At 35.0% G+C, this 19,762-nt stretch overlaps 1 protein-coding gene across 10 annotated transcripts in view; it reads right to left on the bottom strand.

The window, feature by feature from the left end:
• Positions 1 to 19,762, bottom strand: part of PDE1A (phosphodiesterase 1A) — a 288,873-nt gene that overhangs the window by 72,787 nt on the left and 196,324 nt on the right. For all 10 annotated transcript variants that reach the window (XM_060152508.1, XM_060152509.1, XM_060152505.1 and 7 more), the window contains exons 8-10: positions 14,474 to 14,599; positions 10,322 to 10,423; positions 10,088 to 10,208 (exon numbers count right to left, since the gene is read on the bottom strand). In XM_060152508.1, the coding sequence (XP_060008491.1) occupies positions 10,088 to 10,208; positions 10,322 to 10,423; positions 14,474 to 14,599 (349 nt within the window). The remainder of the gene's footprint in view (positions 1 to 10,087; positions 10,209 to 10,321; positions 10,424 to 14,473; positions 14,600 to 19,762) is intronic.

Below are 19,762 nucleotides of genomic sequence, written 5' to 3'. Positions count from 1 at the left end.
CACTTTATACTACTTCTAGCAATTTTGAAGAAAATAGAGGGGTCTTACTGTATACAGTTTAGGGTAAAATAACCATTTTGACCTTTCTTTCCAAATAACTTGCATTTCCAATTATTTGTTTCTCCTTGTTGATAAAGTTATACTTATTGGCAAATGTAGATTTTGCTCAGATATAGATTCTTTTTTCATGTATCACACAAAAGGACTAGTTGAAGAAGGAAAAAATTCACATAGTATAAAATATGAACACATTTTAATGGAAACTATTTTTTAAAATTTTTAATTTTATTAACTTCTTGTTATCTTGCCAACCTAACATGTTCAAGAAAAGAATAAGAACAAAAAAACCTGTCTCCTCTACTAATGGTTATTTTCTTGACTAGTACTTCCACCTCTAATCTATCAGTCTTATCAGTCATAGTTGAAATGAATGGAGCATCTTCCAAATTCTCCCATTACAGTCGGGGGCAGAGGCAACTGTGTCGAGCTGTGCGAACACTTGAAGGGAGTGTGTTAACTGCATTCATGAATATCACAAGCTTGCTATGAAACATGCCTCGGAGATGGGGACGTGCTTTACTTCCTTTACCATCAGCTGCTTACTAAGAATCAGAAATAAAAATTTGTCAAGACTGCAAATTCTAGATTCAATTTTAATCTCTTCTGGTTACAATTTCCCATGGTTTTACAAGGTGTACCTAAGTAGTTACACCAAAGAATAGGGTAAAGCTGATGAGATTTTTAAGGATGATACAAAAGCTTTGAATCCAGAAATTGGTTTGTCCTCCAGAAATACATTGCGTTTTAAAATTTTTAATGTCTATTTAAGCCCATTTGTTAGTTAAAATGAACTTCGTAGAAAAATTAATGAAAAATTGACTTAGGAGACAATGCATCCCAAATTTTTTCTGGATTTTTCTAAAACATATATATATATATGTATATATATATATATATGTGTGTGTATATATATATATACACTCACACACACATATATATATATATACACATATCTATCTATATATATATCACATACATGCACACACATAAATTTTATTGTTGCTCTTGAAAGTTCCAAAATTAGCTCCTTCCTTTGAGTACTTTTACTAACTTTTTGAATTTATATCCAGTCTCTAATTTTGCTCAAAACCCATTGAATGGATTTCAAGTCTAGTGCTATATTTTTCATAGCAAAAGAAAAATGCTTCTCTTAACTGGCTGCTTTTTAAGCTTCATGGTTGTATAGGGAATGTGTTTTAAAACCTGTGTTCAGTCAAAGGCTTTAAGTGACTGTCAAATAAAATATTTCATAGTCAATGGCTCTCTGATACTTGACCTTGGAAAAATATGGAAATTAACATAGACATGGAGGATAACAAATAATACCAATTCCTCACATTTGTATCATGTCTATAATGTAAGAAGACCTCTCACATTCATTGTATCATTTTGTTCCTCATAGCCATCCTGGGGAGGAGACAGAATGGGTATTAATCCCTTATTATAGGTAAGAAGGTGAAGGCTCATATCCACCACTGCTGGAAAGATAGAAAGCTAATGTTCACACTTGGGTTTCTGAAGCCAAGTCCAATGATCACTTACTTTGCATTATTAGACTTCTTATGTTTGCCCGATGTATATCAAATACTTTAACAAGAAACATAAATGTTTACATTTTTACTGCAGCTCAGGGAAGCGATGAGTTCTGGGCAGATCTTGTCTGATTTGCCTCAAATTCCCTAGAATAACCAGTAGATCGTGTGACATATTACATAATTTAGATTCTTAGTACATTCTAAAGGAATGAAGGAATATATTTTCAAATGTCTTTATAAACGTGATGTTTCAACTGAGATAAAAAACCTGTCATGGATAAACAATAAGGTCCTAGTGTATAGCACAGGGAACTATATTCGATATCCTGTGATAAGCCATAATGGAAAAGAATATTTTAAAAAGGATGTATATATATATAACTGAACCACTTTGCTGTACAGCAGAGATTAATACAACATTGTAAACCAGCTATACTTTAATTAAAAAAAAACCTGTTATCTTGGCTAGATCCATACCAAGAAGTTATTTATTAGCACTGTGGGTTCTACAAAGTGATAGTTACAGGTGGTTATGTGAGGATGAGCAGGAATAAGAAGAAACATGGAAAAACCATTGCAGTCTTGCCAATTTCTAGGGCATCTGCATAGATACATAGATCCAGTTAAATAGCTTATGTCAAAAATATTCAGAGCAAAGCACAAACCAAGGGGTTTCAGATTCATTGCTGTATCTACCTCCAAAAGGCTAAAATATGTGGTATGGCTAAGAAAATTAAGGGTACTGAGAGATTCATTTAGTTAGTTGAAAGCATAAAAAATGGATTCCTTCTGGAGTCAGTCATATTTTAGTATGTCTCGTAAAAATAAACTTGTTTTGCTTGTAAAACATAATCGCTGTTAGTGCAAACTCACTTATTTTGACTTTTAGCTCTACATTCTCCTGTTTTGCTAAATATATTTCTGAAGGGGATTTAAAAGCCAATTGGATGAAGGTAATAAAAAGGTACAAACTTCCAGTTGTAAGACAAATAAGTACTAGGGATGTAATGTACAACATGTTAAATATGGTTAACACTTCTGTAAGTTATACATGAAAATTGTTAAGAGAGCAAATCCTAAGAGTTCTCATCACAAGGAAAAAAATTTTTTATTTCTTTAATTTTTTTATCTATATGAGATGATGGGTGTTTACTAAACTTATTTCGGTAATCATTTCATGATGTATGTAAGTTAAATCATTATGCAGTACACCTTAAAATTATACAGTGCTGGATGTCAATTATATCTCAATAAAAAACTGGAAGAAAAAGTCATTTACTTTTAAAAATCCAGAGAAAATCTAAGATTCCATTATTAAATATGATTCCATTTTAAAACTCAGTCCTATATTAATTTATTATGATCTGAGAAGATTTTCATAGTTGAAGAGATGAGGCAATGCAAACAGAGATGTTTTGATTTTATAATAGCCCATATTAACACATACACTTTCCTCTCCTTTGGGCTGTAAGTATCGTGCCTTATATGTTAAGGTCATTCAAGCAAAGACTGTCATTTCTGAATATTTTGGGGTTACATAAATGCCTATTATTGCCAAGAGTCCTATCAAAGAACAAAACAAAATGAAAACCTGACACCTCCTCACTCTAACACACTCTGAAAAATGAAGATCACAAAAACATTCCAAGCAGCATGATGCTATACCTATTCCAAGACTTGACCTTTTGTGTTGGATGTATTTTAATCTCTAGTATTCAGATATCTGAGTCACTGTTTACCAGGCTCTGAGAATGACAGAGGAGCTAAGTAGCCTCACAAAACAAAGTGCCTCTACCCTGAAATTCAGATGTCAAAAATTACTGCATGCCAGGAGTTTCATTAACAGTTATCAGTCACCTTTCTAGAAAATTCAAGAATAAGGTAGTGAACTTCAAAATCATCAGGCCTCAATTTCATTGAATTCATGAAAATCTTTGGTTTTAAATCAATAAAAGATGGGTAATACAAGTCATGGTGTTATTTGGAGATCTAACAGTAATTTTCAAGAGTTTCTGGGATTTATTAGAGTTTTTTATTTTTTTTAGAGTATTTTGTTTAAGTCACTAGTGAAGCACCTTCATTCTGATATATTCCTTTTCTAAATTAAGGAAAAATTTATGTACAAATCTTAACAGTATAAATCATGAACACACTTGTGTAACTAACACTCAATAAAGATATAGAACACTTCCATCACCCACAAAAGGTTCCTTTACCCTCTTCTAGTGAATCCTACCCCATATAGGCAGGCCACCATTGTTCAGATTTCAATCACCATGGATTAATTTTGCCAGTTTTTGAACTTCATATAAAGGGAATCATATAGTATCCTTTTTTTTTTCGGTATGCGTGCCTCTCACTGTTGTGGCCTCTCCCGTTGCGGAGCACAGGCTCCGGACGCGCAGGCTCAGCGGCCATGGCTCACGGGCTCAGCCACTCCGCAGCATGTGGGATCTTCCCAGACCGGGGCACGAACCCCTGTCCCCTGCATTGGCAGGCGGGCTCTCAACCACTGCGCCACCAGGGAAGCCCTATAGTATCCATTTTTTTGAGGTTCACTGTGGTTCATATTATTGGTCCATTTCTTATTGTATGACATTCTTTTGTATGACTATACTATGATTTACTTATGCATTACTATTTTTGATGCACATTTGGACTTTTTCTAATATCGGGCTATCATAAGTAATACCATTACAACTACTCCTACATAAGACATTTGGTGAGCATAAGCACTAATTTATGTAGGTTATACACCTATGGGTGGACATGCTGGGTCATAGGCGATATTAAGTTTAACTTTAATAGATGTCAACCAGTAGTTTTCCAGATGGATTGTAATGATTTATACTCCCACCATCAATGCCTGAGACTTCCAGTGGCTCCACATCCTCAGTAACACTTAATATTGTCAGTCCTTTTAATTTTAGCCATTCTGGTGAGGGTGTAGTGGTATCTCATTGTGCTTTTAATTTGCAATTCTTTGATAAGTAATGAAAATGAACATACTTGTACGTACTTACTACCCATTTGTGTGTTTTCTTTTATGAGGTGTCTGATCAAATTGGGCTGCTTTTCTTTTTATTACTGATTTGTAGCAATTCTTTATGCAATCTGGTACAAGCCTGTAGCCAGATATCTGTAGTACAAATATTTTCTCTCTGTCTATGGCTTGCCTTTTCTTAATAGTATCTTTGGAAGAGCAGAAGTTTTGAATTTTGCTTTTGTCCACTTTACAAATTTCTTCTTTTATAGGTAGTGCTATATGTGTCTTCACTAAGAAATATTTGCTTACCCCTAAGATTAGAGAGACATTCTCTTGAGTTTTCCTGTAGAAACTTTATAGTTTTGTGTTAAGCCTGTGGTTAATCTTGAATTTAATTTTTATACATGGTACAGGTAGAGGACAGGCAGGTTCCTTTTCTTCCATACATATAATGTGTTGTTCCACTGCTATTTGTGGACTTCCCTTTCCCCATTTAGCTGTTTTGGTGATTTTGTAGAAAATCAAATGATCGTCTAAGTATGGAACTATTTCTGGAATCACTATTCTATTTTATTGCCTATTTGTCTGTCCCTATGTCAGTAACACACTGACTTGATTACTGTAGCTTTATACCGAGTTGTGTAATAAGGAAGTGTAAGTCCTTCAACTCTTAGTCATTTTCAAAATTATTTTGGCTATTTTAGATTCTTTTCCATGGAGATTTTAGGATCAGCTTTTCTTTCAGCTTCTATAAAGAAGACTATTGTAATATTTAATAAGGATTATGTTAAATATATTAAACAATTTTGGAAGAATTGACATCTTGGCGATATTAGATCTTTCAATCCATTAACATAGTATATCTCTCCATTTATATAGATCTTTAAAATTTTTTTCTCAACAATATTCTGTGGTTTTCTGTATCAAGGTTTTATATGCATTTAATTAATATATTCCCATATAGTTTACTATTTTTATGCTATTATAAATAATATTGTTTTTAAATTTTCATTTTCAAATTTTTTGCTGCTAGCATACAGAAATACAATTGATTCAACAACCCTGATAAACTCATTTATCAGTCCAAGTAGCTTTTAACAGATTCTTTAAGATTTTCTATGTAGATGCTCATGTTTCTGGAAATAAGACAGTTTTATTTCTTTTTATCCAATCTATTCTTTATTTCCTTCTATTACCTTATTGCACTACCTAGAATTTCAAATGCAATGTTATGGAAGTGGTAAGAGTAGACATCCAAATCTTAGAATGAAAGTGTTCAATATTTCACCATGAAGTATTGTTAACTATAGGCACCTTTTGCCAGGTTGAGAGAGGTCTCCTATTTCTAGTTTGCTGAAAGTTTTTATAATAAATGTCTTTTGAATTTTGTCAAATGCTTTTTCTACAAGTATTGAGATGATAATAGGATTCCCCCCCCTTTTTTCCTCTTAATATGGTAAAGTACCTAAATGATTTTTGATTAGTAAGTCAATGGAGGTCATGATGTGTACCCTTTTACTATATTGCTGAGTTGGATTTGCTAATATTTTAAGGAATTGTACATCTAGGTTCATGACAGATATGGGTGTACAATTTTCTTACTTGCAAAGGCTTTGTTAGCTTTTGTCAGGGGTTATATTGACAATTTTCCCTCTTCCTCCATGTCATGAAAGAATTTGTGTAAGACTGGCATTATTTTTTCCTGAAAAGTTTGAGAGAATTCACCCTCTCTCAGCTGAACTGAGAATTAAGAATTGAAATGAAAATTAAAAACTGAAGCCATTTAAGCCTGGAATTTTCTTCACAGGAAGAGTTTAAACTACAGTGTTTAAAAACAGATATATGGATATTCAGATTACAGTTTTTTTCTTGTGTCTGTTTTGGTAATTTGTATCTTTCAAATAATTTGGTAATTTCATCTGAGTCATTAAATTTATATTGTGTATAACATTCTTTATCCTTTTGATATATATAGATCTGTAACGATATCTCTTCTTTCCTTTACAATTTATGCTGTTTTTTTCTCTTTTTGATCCTGCTAGTAATTTTATTTTATTTTTTTCAGAGAAACAACTGTTGCTTTTGCTAATTTTTGCTATTGTTTGTCTTGTTCTATTTCATCGATTTTCTGCTTTTATATTTATTATCTCCTTCCATCAACTTATTTTGGTTTAATTTTCTTAACTTTTCTTAGCTTACTTAGTAAGGTAGAAACATAGATAACTGATTTATACATTCTTCTAATATAAGCATCTAAAGCTATAAAATTTTCTCTTAGCATTGCTTCAGCTGCATCCCACAAATTTTCATATGTTGTGTTTTCATGGTCATTCAATTAAAAATATTTTAATATTTCTTCTTAACCCAAGAAAAGTCATTTTATCTTTTCCTGGTTCTGTTTTTTTCATCTCTAATGTGAGAATGTTGTTATTAAAGCTCTCTAAGTCTATTTTATATTTACCATTGTCTGATGATTCGTTGAGTAACTAAAATTATAATTTTTAATTGGCCATAGCATGCAGCTTGCCTTTAGAATTGAACAGATTTTAACATTTGGTTTTTTATTGTTAAGCACAAAATGTATTAAAATATTTTTTAAAGACTTTTTTTTTTTTTTTGCGGTATGCAGGCCTCTCACTGCTGTGGCCTCTCCCGTTGCAGAGCACAGGCTCCGGACGCACAGGCTCAGCGGCCATGGCTCACGGGCCTAGCCGTTCCGCGGCATGTGGGATCCTCCCAGACCGGGGAACGAACCCGTGTCCCCTGCATTGACAGGCGGACTCAACCACGGCGCCACCAGGGAAGCCCTAAAGACATTTTTAATGTAAAAATATTTGAATTTCGAACATGTTACTTAGTAACTTTCTCTAGGACTATGCAACGCTATTTCAAAGTGAAACCATATACCTATTGACAATAGGAGACAAAAACCATAGTCATCTAACTACAGTAATGTATTTGGTCTTTATGTTTTCAGAATAAGTGAAACATTAAAAAATAAAGATTACAAATAAAGAACAATGTTGAGAAATCAAATAATCTGAAAATACAGAAGTTAAAAAAGAGCTTCTCTAAACAGGACTGTGGCATCATAAATAATGTATCTGATCTTTGTTCCTGGTTCCTGGCACAAAGGTTCAAAAACCCATAAAATTTCCTGAGTGATAGGAGACTCTTTGTTATGCTAATTATGTGATTCATGGCATAAGACCCCTTAGATTGCTTCAGGATAGGGCTGCTCACCAGAGAGACCAATCACATGATTAGAGGGTTGGAATATTGGGGCAGCGTCATCTGGGAGGAAAGGAGGGCTGGAAGTTGAGTTCAATCACATGGGCAATGATTTAATCAGTCATGCCTATGTAATGAATCCCCATAAACACTCCTGACACCAAAACTCAGTGGCACGTTTTAGTTGGTGAACACATGGATGTGTCAGGAAGGTGACACACCCTGACTCTACGGGGAGAGAGCGTGGAAGATTCATATCTGGGACCCTTCCAGACCTTGGCCTATGCACTTCTTCATTTGGCTGTTCCTGAGTTGTATTCTTTATAATAAAACTATAATTGTAAGTAGAGCACTTTCCTGAGTCACTTGGCTCATTTTACTGTAGTACCCCAGTGGGAGTAGAAACAGAATAAGGACACCATAGAGAAAAAAAAACATATACTTGTTGTAGAGAACACTGGTCATTCTCCATATTGATGAAATAAAAATTCACATTTTAAGGCAAGACAAGAAAAATTTAAACATATTTTTTGCTCTGCCCATCTGGGCCTCTTCCCGCCCCTCTAGTGTCCATTGTGCATCTGCATTATGCATTAACCAAACCTCCCCAATGGCAGAAATACCTGCTCAATCATAAAGATCAATTCTTTTCCTTCTGGCACCAGCCATGTAACTCCTTAGAAATTAACATTGCTTTTTGCAATCTTGTAAGGGGTCAAGATGACCCACTGCTCACCTCGTATGTGCAGACATCTTTGGTGCACTTTATGTACAATGCCAATGCATCATTTCCCTTAAAGATAGCGATTGGTGCAAAGCAGACTGGTCAGATGACCTGGAGAGATACTGGGTCACACCTAATGGAAGTTTTTAACTTAAGTACTCACTATGACCTTAGTACTTGTATTCTGCCTATTTTACAAGATTATTGTTTCTTGCATTACTAAATGTGTGACTGTGATAAAATTAATGATGATTAGGCAACTTGAAACAATTGACCAAATATACAGTTCTATAAGATCAATGATTACAATAGTGTAACTCTAGATATGGGAAGAAGCAACAAGAGGGAACCATTTCCTGAACCATAAGAGACTAGTATGACAGGCGTTCCAGAAGTTTCTGGCCACTGTTAACAGGGTTTAGTCCAGTAATAGTACACTGAGTGGCCTAACAACGAAATTCTTGCCCAACCTGGGAATGAGTATTCCTAGTGCCATGGAACAAATTGGTCATGAAATGCCTCCCAAATCTTGGTCGAAATTAAGACCTAAAGGTGAGAGATTGTAAAATAAAGAATGTTGCCCGCCATCCAGTCCTACAATAATCAAGTCATCAGGCACTGAAGTTGCTGACTTACAATACACCCTGAAAGGAATTCAGGGTGAAGATCAGGATGTGGTGCTTTGTGCTGGGGGGAAACTGACAGAACTGGCCTTCAGATAGTTAGATATTTTCAGGAGAAATTTCTTGTGAACTTGGATTCTTGCATCTTCCCATACTTAGAAAAGCACTAAAACCATTAACTAAAATGTCTGTTCCTTGTGACTAGCAGCAACCTTCTACTGAGATGCATACTTGATTGCATGCACCCCTTTTGCCGAAATCACATATATACTGGCCTCCCCCTTTACCTCTTCAGAACAGTTCTCAGAACTCTCTGAGAGACTGTCTCCCAGGTTATAATCTTTATTTTGGCTCAAATAAAATTTTCCATTTCTTTCTTAGATTGGCTATTGATTAATTTTTTGTCAACAATATCCAGGCTTGCTTTTTCACATAACAATAGATTTTTGCAGTTAGGTACATGTTCACCCAGCTAAAAGCTATATTTCTCAGCCATCCTTGGAACTATACATGTATAACTAAATTCTAACCAGCAAGATGTATGCAGAAGTGTTATAAATCCTCCCTTTCTCTTTTTATGATGAAAGCTATTTGCTGCCTCTGCAAATCCTAACCCTAAACCTAACCCTAGCATTTTACCTTTTAACAGCAGATAGCGACTCATTTGTTAATTTCTTTCTCTCTTGAGATTGGCATCTGAGATCCAAGACTTGACCCTCTTTAAAACGTGTATTATACTACATAGGATTATTTAATACATTCATTTGAAAGATTAATAAATTCTGCCTGAAGTCCCAAGAATGTGTTGTGGCCAAGTTGGTAATAGCAAGTCACAAGGCCTGGATTCTTTACAGAGAAGATGTACGTCGATATGCACAGTCACTATTTCCAAAAACATTTGCATAGACACAGAACATGAAAGAGGCACCTGTAGGAAAAACTCCTCCATCAGGGCCATGGTCCATCGGTGGTGCAGCTGCCAGGATTTGGCTGGGTGACTGATGTCTGCTGCATGGAGGATCAGGGACATGGTTTTGGCTTTGTCAAGCCTGTCAAAACAAGGACATGCTCAAATTATCAGAACAAAGTAACCAATTACAGTCTCCTTTGAGTCCAAGCCCACATACCTTTAACATGAAAAAAAAAACAAAAAAACACCTACCCTTCAGGCTGCTGCAAACTGTTTCTTATATTTTTAATTTGCTGGAAGTGACCCGACATGTCTGTAGACAAAACCATTTCAATCACTAGGTTCCGAAGATCCCTGTGGAGTCATCAAAAGCAGAAAGGTTTGTTTGGTCCCTTTTTGTTCTCAAGTGAAATATTTCCTTAATATTGCGAATTACATTTTATTTTTTTCTAATGGTATGAGCACAAAAGATGCTACATTTTAAATGTAAAAGAGCTTACAAAAGTTTGGCTTTAGGATGTTGCCAGGAGAGTGATTTGTGAATGATGCTGGGCAACATCTCCTTTTAAAGAACTGGATGCTTTCCCTCCCACACCTACATCCCTCCCCCACTCATAATTTCTAAATATTATTTTTAGAAATAATAGTATCAGAAAGAATCCTAACTAATTTTAAAGAAAAAACTATTCTAAAGGCAGAATTTGTAATTAAGAAAACCACCACCATTTATTCAGTATTTCTTCAATCAAGGCAGTGTTCTAGGTGCTTTTATGTGAGGGGGTACTACTATTTCCCACCAGAGGGGATTGAGTTGTTTGCTGAGTCACACAGCTAGTACATAGCAGAGATAAGATTCACCCCCAAGAGTTCCCACTAGCAAAGCTGACACTTGGATCACTCCACTGTACCGAGCTTCCATCATGAGGACTCCAGAGAAACCAAGGCTATAAGTGAGTGGGAATTCTCTGTTTAAGCCCTGGGGACCTCGATCCTACATATCATAGACAGAGCTACTGGTACTGTTAAAATTTTAACCAAGACACTGCAAATACGGTGAACATATCACAAAGTCTATGAATGAATAACTCATTCTCACAGTAAGCAGGAGATGAGTAATGCCAGTAAAGGCTTGCATGTTCTACAATTCATTGCTTGCTCAGTACAGATAGGTAAAAAAGTCGCTTATACTGGAAATGATATTTTATTTCATTCTGTGGCCAGTAGAATAAGCTAAATTACAGGTGTATGCTAAACTTGAATTATGATCTTGTGTCAAAGATATTTTACCTAAAGATGGTATGATTGAATGATTTGTTTTTAAGAACAACCACATACTGGAGATTCTTGCTGAAAATTATGGGTGCTCAATTCAGTTGGATTTTTAGATAGGAGCAATAAGAAAACAATACTCTGATTACTGTTCATGATATTGTATAGCTTGCTTAGAATTCTTTTACCCAAATATTAAGGGAATGGAAGCTATCAAAGATAGTTAATACTTATTCTCAATTACATTTTTTCTTCTAAATTACGAGATACCCATGTTACAATACCAACTGTACCAAAATATTCATGTTAACTAGGAAAAATGAGACAAAAGTTTTATGAAATCTATAAAATTTAATAAATACTTTGTACTTTGCAGATGTGATGTTAAAAAAGAGACAACAGACCCAAAATGGAGTCCTTGTGCTAAGCCCACATCACCAAACAAGACTTAATACCTCCCCCAGGATTGGAAACTTAAACCAATCAATGTGGAATTACCTGGTCAGCACTAGTGAGGTAATCCACGTGACAGACCCCTGTCATCCCCCAAAGGAAGGTGAATTTGCCTGAAATAATCAGCTCCTTGATAGAATAACTTCCTTGTCTTCCTCTTTCTGCTTATAAAAGTCTGCCATTTTGTACAGTTATTTGGAGCTCCTTTTCATTTGCTAGATGGGATGCTGCCCAATTCATGAATTGGGTTGAATAAAGCCAATAAGATTTTTAAAATTTACTCAGTTGAACTTTGTTTTTTAACAGTAATCAATAAATGTTAGATATTGTCAATAATCAACTAATATCAATAGGCAAACTAGTACACAAAGGAAATGTTACTTTATTTATACATTTTTCTTGCCAAAATTTAAAAATTACTGCATTTATAGTTACTAAAGTTACTTTAAAAACTAGATTTGCAAACAGAAAACCTACAAACCCTTAAAAAGCTAGCTACCCATATTTTATTTATTTATTTATTTTAATTAATTAATTAATTAATTTATTTATTTTTGGCTGTGTTGGGTCTTCGTCGCTGCGTGTGGGCTTTCTCTAGTTGCAGTGAGCGGGGGTTACTCTTCGTTGCAGTGTGCGGGCTTCTCATTGCCATGGCTTTTCTTGTTGTGGAGCATGGGCTCTAGACGCGCGGGCTTCAGTAGTTGCGGCACGTGGGCTCAGTAGTTGTGGCACACGGGCTTAGTTGTTCCGCCGCATGTGGGATCTTCCCAGATCTGGGCTTGAACCCCTGTCTCCTGAATTGGCAGGCAGAATCTTAATCACTGAGCCACCAGGGAAGTCCCGCTATCCATATTTTAATTCTTGGTAAAATAGTATCAAGTTTATACTATTAAATAAATCTTTTACAGCTTTTTGGAAACAGTGTTAAATCATATGATAAATCAAATCATAAATCATGTGATATTATAGTATGTGTTAAAAAAAATTGGGAATTCCCTGGCAGTCCAGTGGTTAGGACTTGGTGCTCTCACTGCTGGGGCCACGGGTTCTATCCCCGGCTGGGGAACTAAGATCCTGCAAGCCTTGTGGAGCGGCTGAAAAGAAAAATTCTATAAAAACACTCAATTAGGATGTTTTGTACAGTAACTTCTTAGCTACTGTACAAAAATATAAAATATTAGAGGAGTAAATTATGAGAATAAATAATAAAGATGTTAAAGAACAAAGTGTAATAGAAAAAAATCACACTGAAATAGCAACAGAATAACTTTGAGAAGAAAAACGTTAATTCAAAGGAATAATAAAATTAATAATACAAATGTTACCTCTGGGAATGATAATCACTGATGAAGAAATAAATTAATACTCTAGATATAAACAGTCAATCTCTCAGACCTTAGGAAACACCTCTGCACTGTGTCCCTGCTTCTACCTTTGCCCTTCTGTTTTCCCCATACCCAGCAGTGGTGGCTTCACAATTAGATCCTGGCCTTCCTAGGCTGGTGACCCAACTGTGCTATTGTTTCCTGTGGCATAAAATGAGAGGCCTGAATTGCCTCCTTCCCCTAACTTCAGAGCTTTTTCTACAGTTGCAAAAGTGAGCCCATATTTTTTCCAGCCTTGAAAATCCAGGAAGTTTTAATATTTGGAGAAGTAACCATGGGAAATTAGGGCTTGTTTTAAACTCTGAATTAAACTTTTATTTATGTATTTTAAGGCAGATCTTAATTCCAGGTTACTTCTTTGGACATTTCTTTTCACCTTGATTTAAAGAAAAACACAAAAACAGAAACAAACCTAAAGAACACTTTGACATTTGAATTTGAATAGGAATTTTTTCAGGCCATTAACTGACTTTTAACAAGATCTTAGTTAAAGATAAAGGCTTCCTTTTTTTTTTTTTTTAATGTAAGTAGGTCCCACAGAAAATTAGGAATATACTTACACTAAAAAATGTCTATGTTTATCTGAAATTTATATTTAACTGGATGTCCTGTATTTTTATTTGTTACATCTGGCAAGCCTATAGTCAAATGAAGGGGATGATGATGACCTGAGGATCAAGAAGAAAGGAGGGAATGTTATGCTGAGCAGTAGGGGTGCATCTTGTTATTTTTCCCTGCATGGCAATAAGCAATACCATTTCACGTAATTTTTTTTTTCTTTTTAAGAAGACAGATGCCTTGGAGAAACATGTAAGATTACCCTTTGCATCTAGGTCATTTTAGTATGTTATATTCATAACTTTTTCCCCAAATAGTGAGTTCTTTGATTTTTAGAGAAGCTAAACACATATAGAAAAGTAATATATGAAGGGATCAGTGTGATGCTAAAATTTTGAATTCATGTAGGACCACATATTGGTACAGCTGAGTAGAGCTCCATTCCTGGGAGTATGTAGTTATGTATCTTAAGGTTTTTCTTATGTGGTACATAATCTTATGGATTGGCTATGATGCATATAGATGTTGAACTGGCCTTGAAATAGTTCAGCTCCATGTAACAGAGCCTGGCTCCTGAACCGTCTTCTAGGCACTAATCATTCTCAGAATCATCCAGTCAAAGGGAACTGAGTTTGTTTTGTGAGTAAAGGATTGTTGACTTTCATCTGTTTTCTTCAGTTTACATCACTTAACTTTTTCCCTAACATTAAATTTCCTCTAGGTTTCCTCTGAAACTCACCTCCAGTCATCTTTGGATAAATTTACCAGGACATTCATTTCTTCTTCTTGCATAAGTCGATACGCTGCACTCACATGGTGATTTTCAAGGACAGAGCGATCATTATACAAAATGGCAACATCTGACCTAAGAATTAAAAACAAAATGCCAAGTAGAGGATTTCTTTAGACCTCATGAGTGTCTTTGAAAACTACTCAAGTCATAAGACACAATATCATCCATAAAAATCCTATAATTAAACACCTAGACTTATGGAAGTACTTAGTTTCCTTTCTTTTTTACTATATGATAATTTTTAAAAATTAGCATTTATTTTTTAGAGCAGTTTTAGGTTCACAACAAAATTGAGCAGAAAGTACAGAGATTCACCATATACCCCCTGGTCCCCACACACGCATAGCCTCCCCCATTATTAACATCCCCAATCACAGTGGTACACTTGTTGAAATTGATGAATCTACATTGAACATCATTATCACCCAGAGTCCATAGTTTACATTAAGGGTTTACTCTTAGTGGTGTACATTCTATGGGTTTGGACAAATGTATAACGACATACATCTACCATTGTTGTATCATACAGAGTATTTTCCCTGCCCTAGAAATCCTTTGTGATCTGCCAATTCATCCTTCCCTTCCCATCCCCTGAACCCTTGGCAACTCCTGATCTTTTTATTGTTTTCACAGTTTTGCCATTTCCAGAATGTCATATGGTTGGACTCATACAGTATGTAGCCTTTTCAGATTGAGTTCTTGAACCTTTTAGTATGCATGTGAGCTACCTTTATATCTTTTCATGGCTTGATAGCTCAATTCTTTTGAGCACTAAATAACATTACATTATCTGGATGTATCACAGTTTATTTATCCACTCACCTACTGAACGACATCTTGGTTGCTTTTAAGTTTTGGCAATTATGAATAAAGCTGCTATTAACACCTCTGTGCAGGTTTTCGTGTGGACATAAGTTTTCAGCTCTGTTGGGTAAATACCAAGGAGAGTGATTGCTGGCTCACATGGTAAGAGCATGCTTAGTTTTTTAAGAAACCACCAAACTGTCTTCCAATACGGCTGTACCATTTTGCATTCTCATCAGCAATGCACGAGAGTTCCTATTGATCTACATCCTTACTAGTGTTTGGTGTTGTCAATGTTCTGGATTTTGGCCTTTCTAAAAGATGTGTAGTGATATCTCGTTTAATTTGCATTTCCCTGATGACATATAATATGGAGCATCTTTGCATAAGCTAATTTGCCATCTGTGTATCTTCTTTGGTGAGTATCTGTTAAGGACCATTTTTAAATCAGGTTCTTTATTTTCTTATTGTTGAGTGTTAAGCCTTCTTTATATATTTTGCACAATAGTCCTTTATCAGATGTATCTTTTGCAAATATTTTCTCCTACTCTGGTTATCTTGTAATTCTCTTGATATTGCCTTTCATAAAGCATAAATTTTTAATTTTAATGAGGTCCAGTTTATCAGTTATTTCTTTCAAGAATTGTGCCTTAGTGTCGTATTGAAAAAGTCATTGCCACGCCTAAGATCATCTAGATTTTCTCCTATGTTACCTTCTAGAAGTTTTAGAGTTTTGCATTTTACATTTAGGTCTATCATACTTTTGTTTTTTTTTTTTTTTTTGCAGTATGCGGGCCTCTCACTGTTGTGGCCTCTCCCACTGTGGAGCACAGGCTCCGAACGTGCAGGCTCAGCGGCCATGGCTCACGGGCCCAGCCGCTCCGCGGCATGTGGGATCTTCCCAGACCGGGGCACGAACCCGTGTCCTCTGCATCGGCAGGTGGACTCTCAACCACTGCGCCACCAGGGAAGCCTTATCATACATTTTGAGTTAATTTTTATGAAGAGTGTAAGGTTTGTGTCCAGATTCATTTTTTTGCATGTGGATGTCTAGTTGTTCCAGCACCATTTGTTGAAGAGACTATCTTTGCTCCATTGTATGGCATTTGCTCATTTGTTAAAGATCAGCTGAATGTATTTATGTAAGTGCATTCCTGAGCTCTGTATTCTGCCCCATTGACCTATTTGTCTGTTCTTTTGCCATTACCATACTGTCTTGTTTACTGTAGACTTATAGTAAGTCTAGAAGTTGGACTGTGTCAATTCTCCAGCTTTGTTCTCTCCTTCAATGTTGAGTTGGCTGTTCTGGGTCTTTTTGCCTCTCCATATACACATTAAATCTGCTTGCTGATATACACAAAATAACTTGCTGGTATTTTTATTGGGATTGCATTAAGTCAATAGATCAAGTTGAGAAGAACTGACTTCTTGACAACATTGAGTTTTCCTATCCATGAACATGGAATATCTCTTCATTTATATAGTTCTTTGAATTCTTTCATCAGAGTTTTGTAGTTTGCCTTATATACATCTTGTACATTTTGTTAGATTTATACCCAAGTATTTCAATTTTTGGATGCTAATGTAAATGATATTTTACATTATTGAATTTTAGTTTTAAATTTTTTAAATAAAATTTTTATTAAATTTTGACTTCAAATTCCACTTGCTCATTGCCAGTATATATGAGAGTGACTGAGTTTTAACCTTGTATCATGAAAATTTGCTATTTGCTATAATTGCTTATTAGTTCTAGAAGTATTTTTGTTAAGTTTTTGGATTTTCTACATAGACCATTATGTCATCTATGAACAAAGACAGTTTTGTCTTCCTTCCCAACCTGTATAATATGATATTGAAAAGCAGTAGAGAGGGGGGGACATCTTTGCCTTATTCCTGATCTTAGTGGGAAAGCTTCAAGTTTCTCACTGTTAAGTATGATGTTAACTGTAGGTTTTTTGTGATATGCTTTGTCAGGTTGAGGAAGTTTCCCTCTATTCCTAATTCACTGAATATTTTTATCATGAATAGCTATTGGATTACGGTAAGTGTTTTTTCTGTATCTTGATATGATTGTGTGTTTTTTTCTTTAGCCTTGATATGATTGTGTGTTTTTTCCTTTAGCCTATTGATATGACGGGTTACCTCAATTGAATTTTTAATGTCAAACCTAGGCATAAATCCCACTTGGTCATGTGCCTAGTCTCCTTGTATTATCATAATTTAAATGTATTTATGCCCTTTCCTTTCAATTTGCAATCCAGATGCCTGCAAGATCTACATATGACACAGAGAGAGAGAAAAAACTCACCTAACATCCTCATTTAATCACTGAAAGAACCAATCCTTTTGTACCTATTCTATATAGTTGATTACCACCCTTACTCCCTTGGACTAAATTTACTTTGGGTAGAAGGCAGAGGGGATGTTAAAAATCATTTGGTCTATTTATGATTCTATTTTTTTCTCTTATAATGCTGTAATTCGATTTGAGTATTATAGGTCCTCTACCGTTAAACTGGGAAAACCATTTTGTAAAACAAAACTTAAAATGTATGTTTCACCACCAATTTATAATGGGCATTATATTTTAAAATGATGAATTCATTAAGGGAAGGCTTTTATGTCTCACCTGTTTGTATTTTTATATCGTTTGATCATCAAATAAAGTACTTAAGTTGCACTATTGAAATTGGTATTCTAGCATAAAGTGTGAAATATTCCAAGTGTTCTCAAATCTGTATAATTGAGCCCTTGCTTTTTCTTCCTCTATCCCCTTAAGTTGCCAGATCATTTTGCAAGTGTGGAATGGAAGCAGAGCTACTATGTTCAGTGCAGTGTCCCATGCAAATAAGTTGGCAACTTGTAGGTAGGCAGTAAAAATAGCACCAAAGGAAAGTCGAGGTGAAACCTGTAACAATTTTGCTACCACTTACACCAACACACAACACACTCCTCTCACCTTTCTTTTCTCCTGTAGACACATATTCTGTCAGCACTAAAAATGTCTCACTAAGACTATTTCAGGCTTTTCAGTGGGTAGTGATCTAGCACTGACCTTAGCACTGAAAGTTTACCAAAGAGTAGACAATGACAAATATAAGAAAGAACTAAGAAATCTGGCTTCTGTAGCAAGCAACCTATTTGAGATCTGTATCTAATAGTCTGGTGGATAAACCAAGCTTGATTATTAATCCAATATAGGGGAAATGACCTATTAGGCAGTGGAATAATTACTTCCTCTTTTGTTCCTAGCACTATCATAAAAGTAGAATAACACGTGTAGTTAGCTAATAGCATATAACCCCAAAATAGACTTTCTTTTAATCATCCCAGCCTTGGCCTAAAAATTTTATTAGCAATAATCATAGCTCGATACACAGAAAACTGAACTAGGAGAGCATACATGCAATCCTTGTTGGAGAGAAAATTAAATAGATCTTGTCCAAGTATCTCCAGAAATTTGCTGAGATCATGGGGAAAACTGTGATTTGCAAATCACATATTTTGTATCATACAATCTCAAATCTAGCCATGGCAGTTTTGCCAGGGTTATTGCATGATGTGGATCTAAGTATCACTATTCCTTTCTCTCAGCAACAAGCAAAGATGTGTTTTTTAACCAGATTTAATTGTAGCAAATTATGTGTGATTTTGTCTCATAAATCCAAAAGGACGCTGAGAATACAGAATGGTCTTAATGCTTGAGATAATCTTTGACTGCTATGGAAAGAACAAGATTCTAAGCAATACCCAGTGTCCATGGTTACATGTAGCTTGGCATTTTCTTTTCACAAAGAGGAAATTATTTCTATTTATTTACACTTTCAAGGATTGTATGAATTATAATGTCTGTATTGAACTCAAATCTAGCCTTGCACTATGTTTTAAATTATTTTTCAGTCATTTTTCATTATCTAGTACGTAGGTTTCCATATTAGAAAAGCAACTCTAAATCCAAGTAACAAGAATAATATAAAATACGATAGAATTATTGATATCAGTAACATAAAACCAATATATACTTGGACAAAATGTGAAGCCAATAATTTCAAAAAGCACATCATATTGTTGCATTTGTGATCATTACAACTTTTTTTTTCATAAAATGTTCAAGTTCTTATAGAATTAATCTATTAAATAATTGATCCTGATAGACAATATATAAGAAAATAAGTAAAATAATAGACCTTTCCCAGTGTTTATACAGAGCTTCTTAATATAAAATGGTAAAAAGTGTGTTCTTCTTCATCCTCCTACTCTCTCTGTTCTTTCTCCTCCTTCTTTTCTCCATCTCCTTTTCCTTCTCTGCAGTCTAAAGTATAAGTACATTAGGACTCTTCATCCAGTTGTAAATCAATGGTAAAAGGAGAAATCTAGAAGTGATAATTTAATATTGCTGCTGGAGGTCAGTCCATTGCCTTTACTTTT

This window comes from Lagenorhynchus albirostris, chromosome 6, assembly GCF_949774975.1.
Source record: "Lagenorhynchus albirostris chromosome 6, mLagAlb1.1, whole genome shotgun sequence".
Classification (NCBI taxonomy): Eukaryota; Metazoa; Chordata; class Mammalia; order Artiodactyla; family Delphinidae; genus Lagenorhynchus; species Lagenorhynchus albirostris.
Note: the sequence above shows the minus strand (reverse complement) of the source record. Positions and strands in the feature narration are given on the sequence as shown.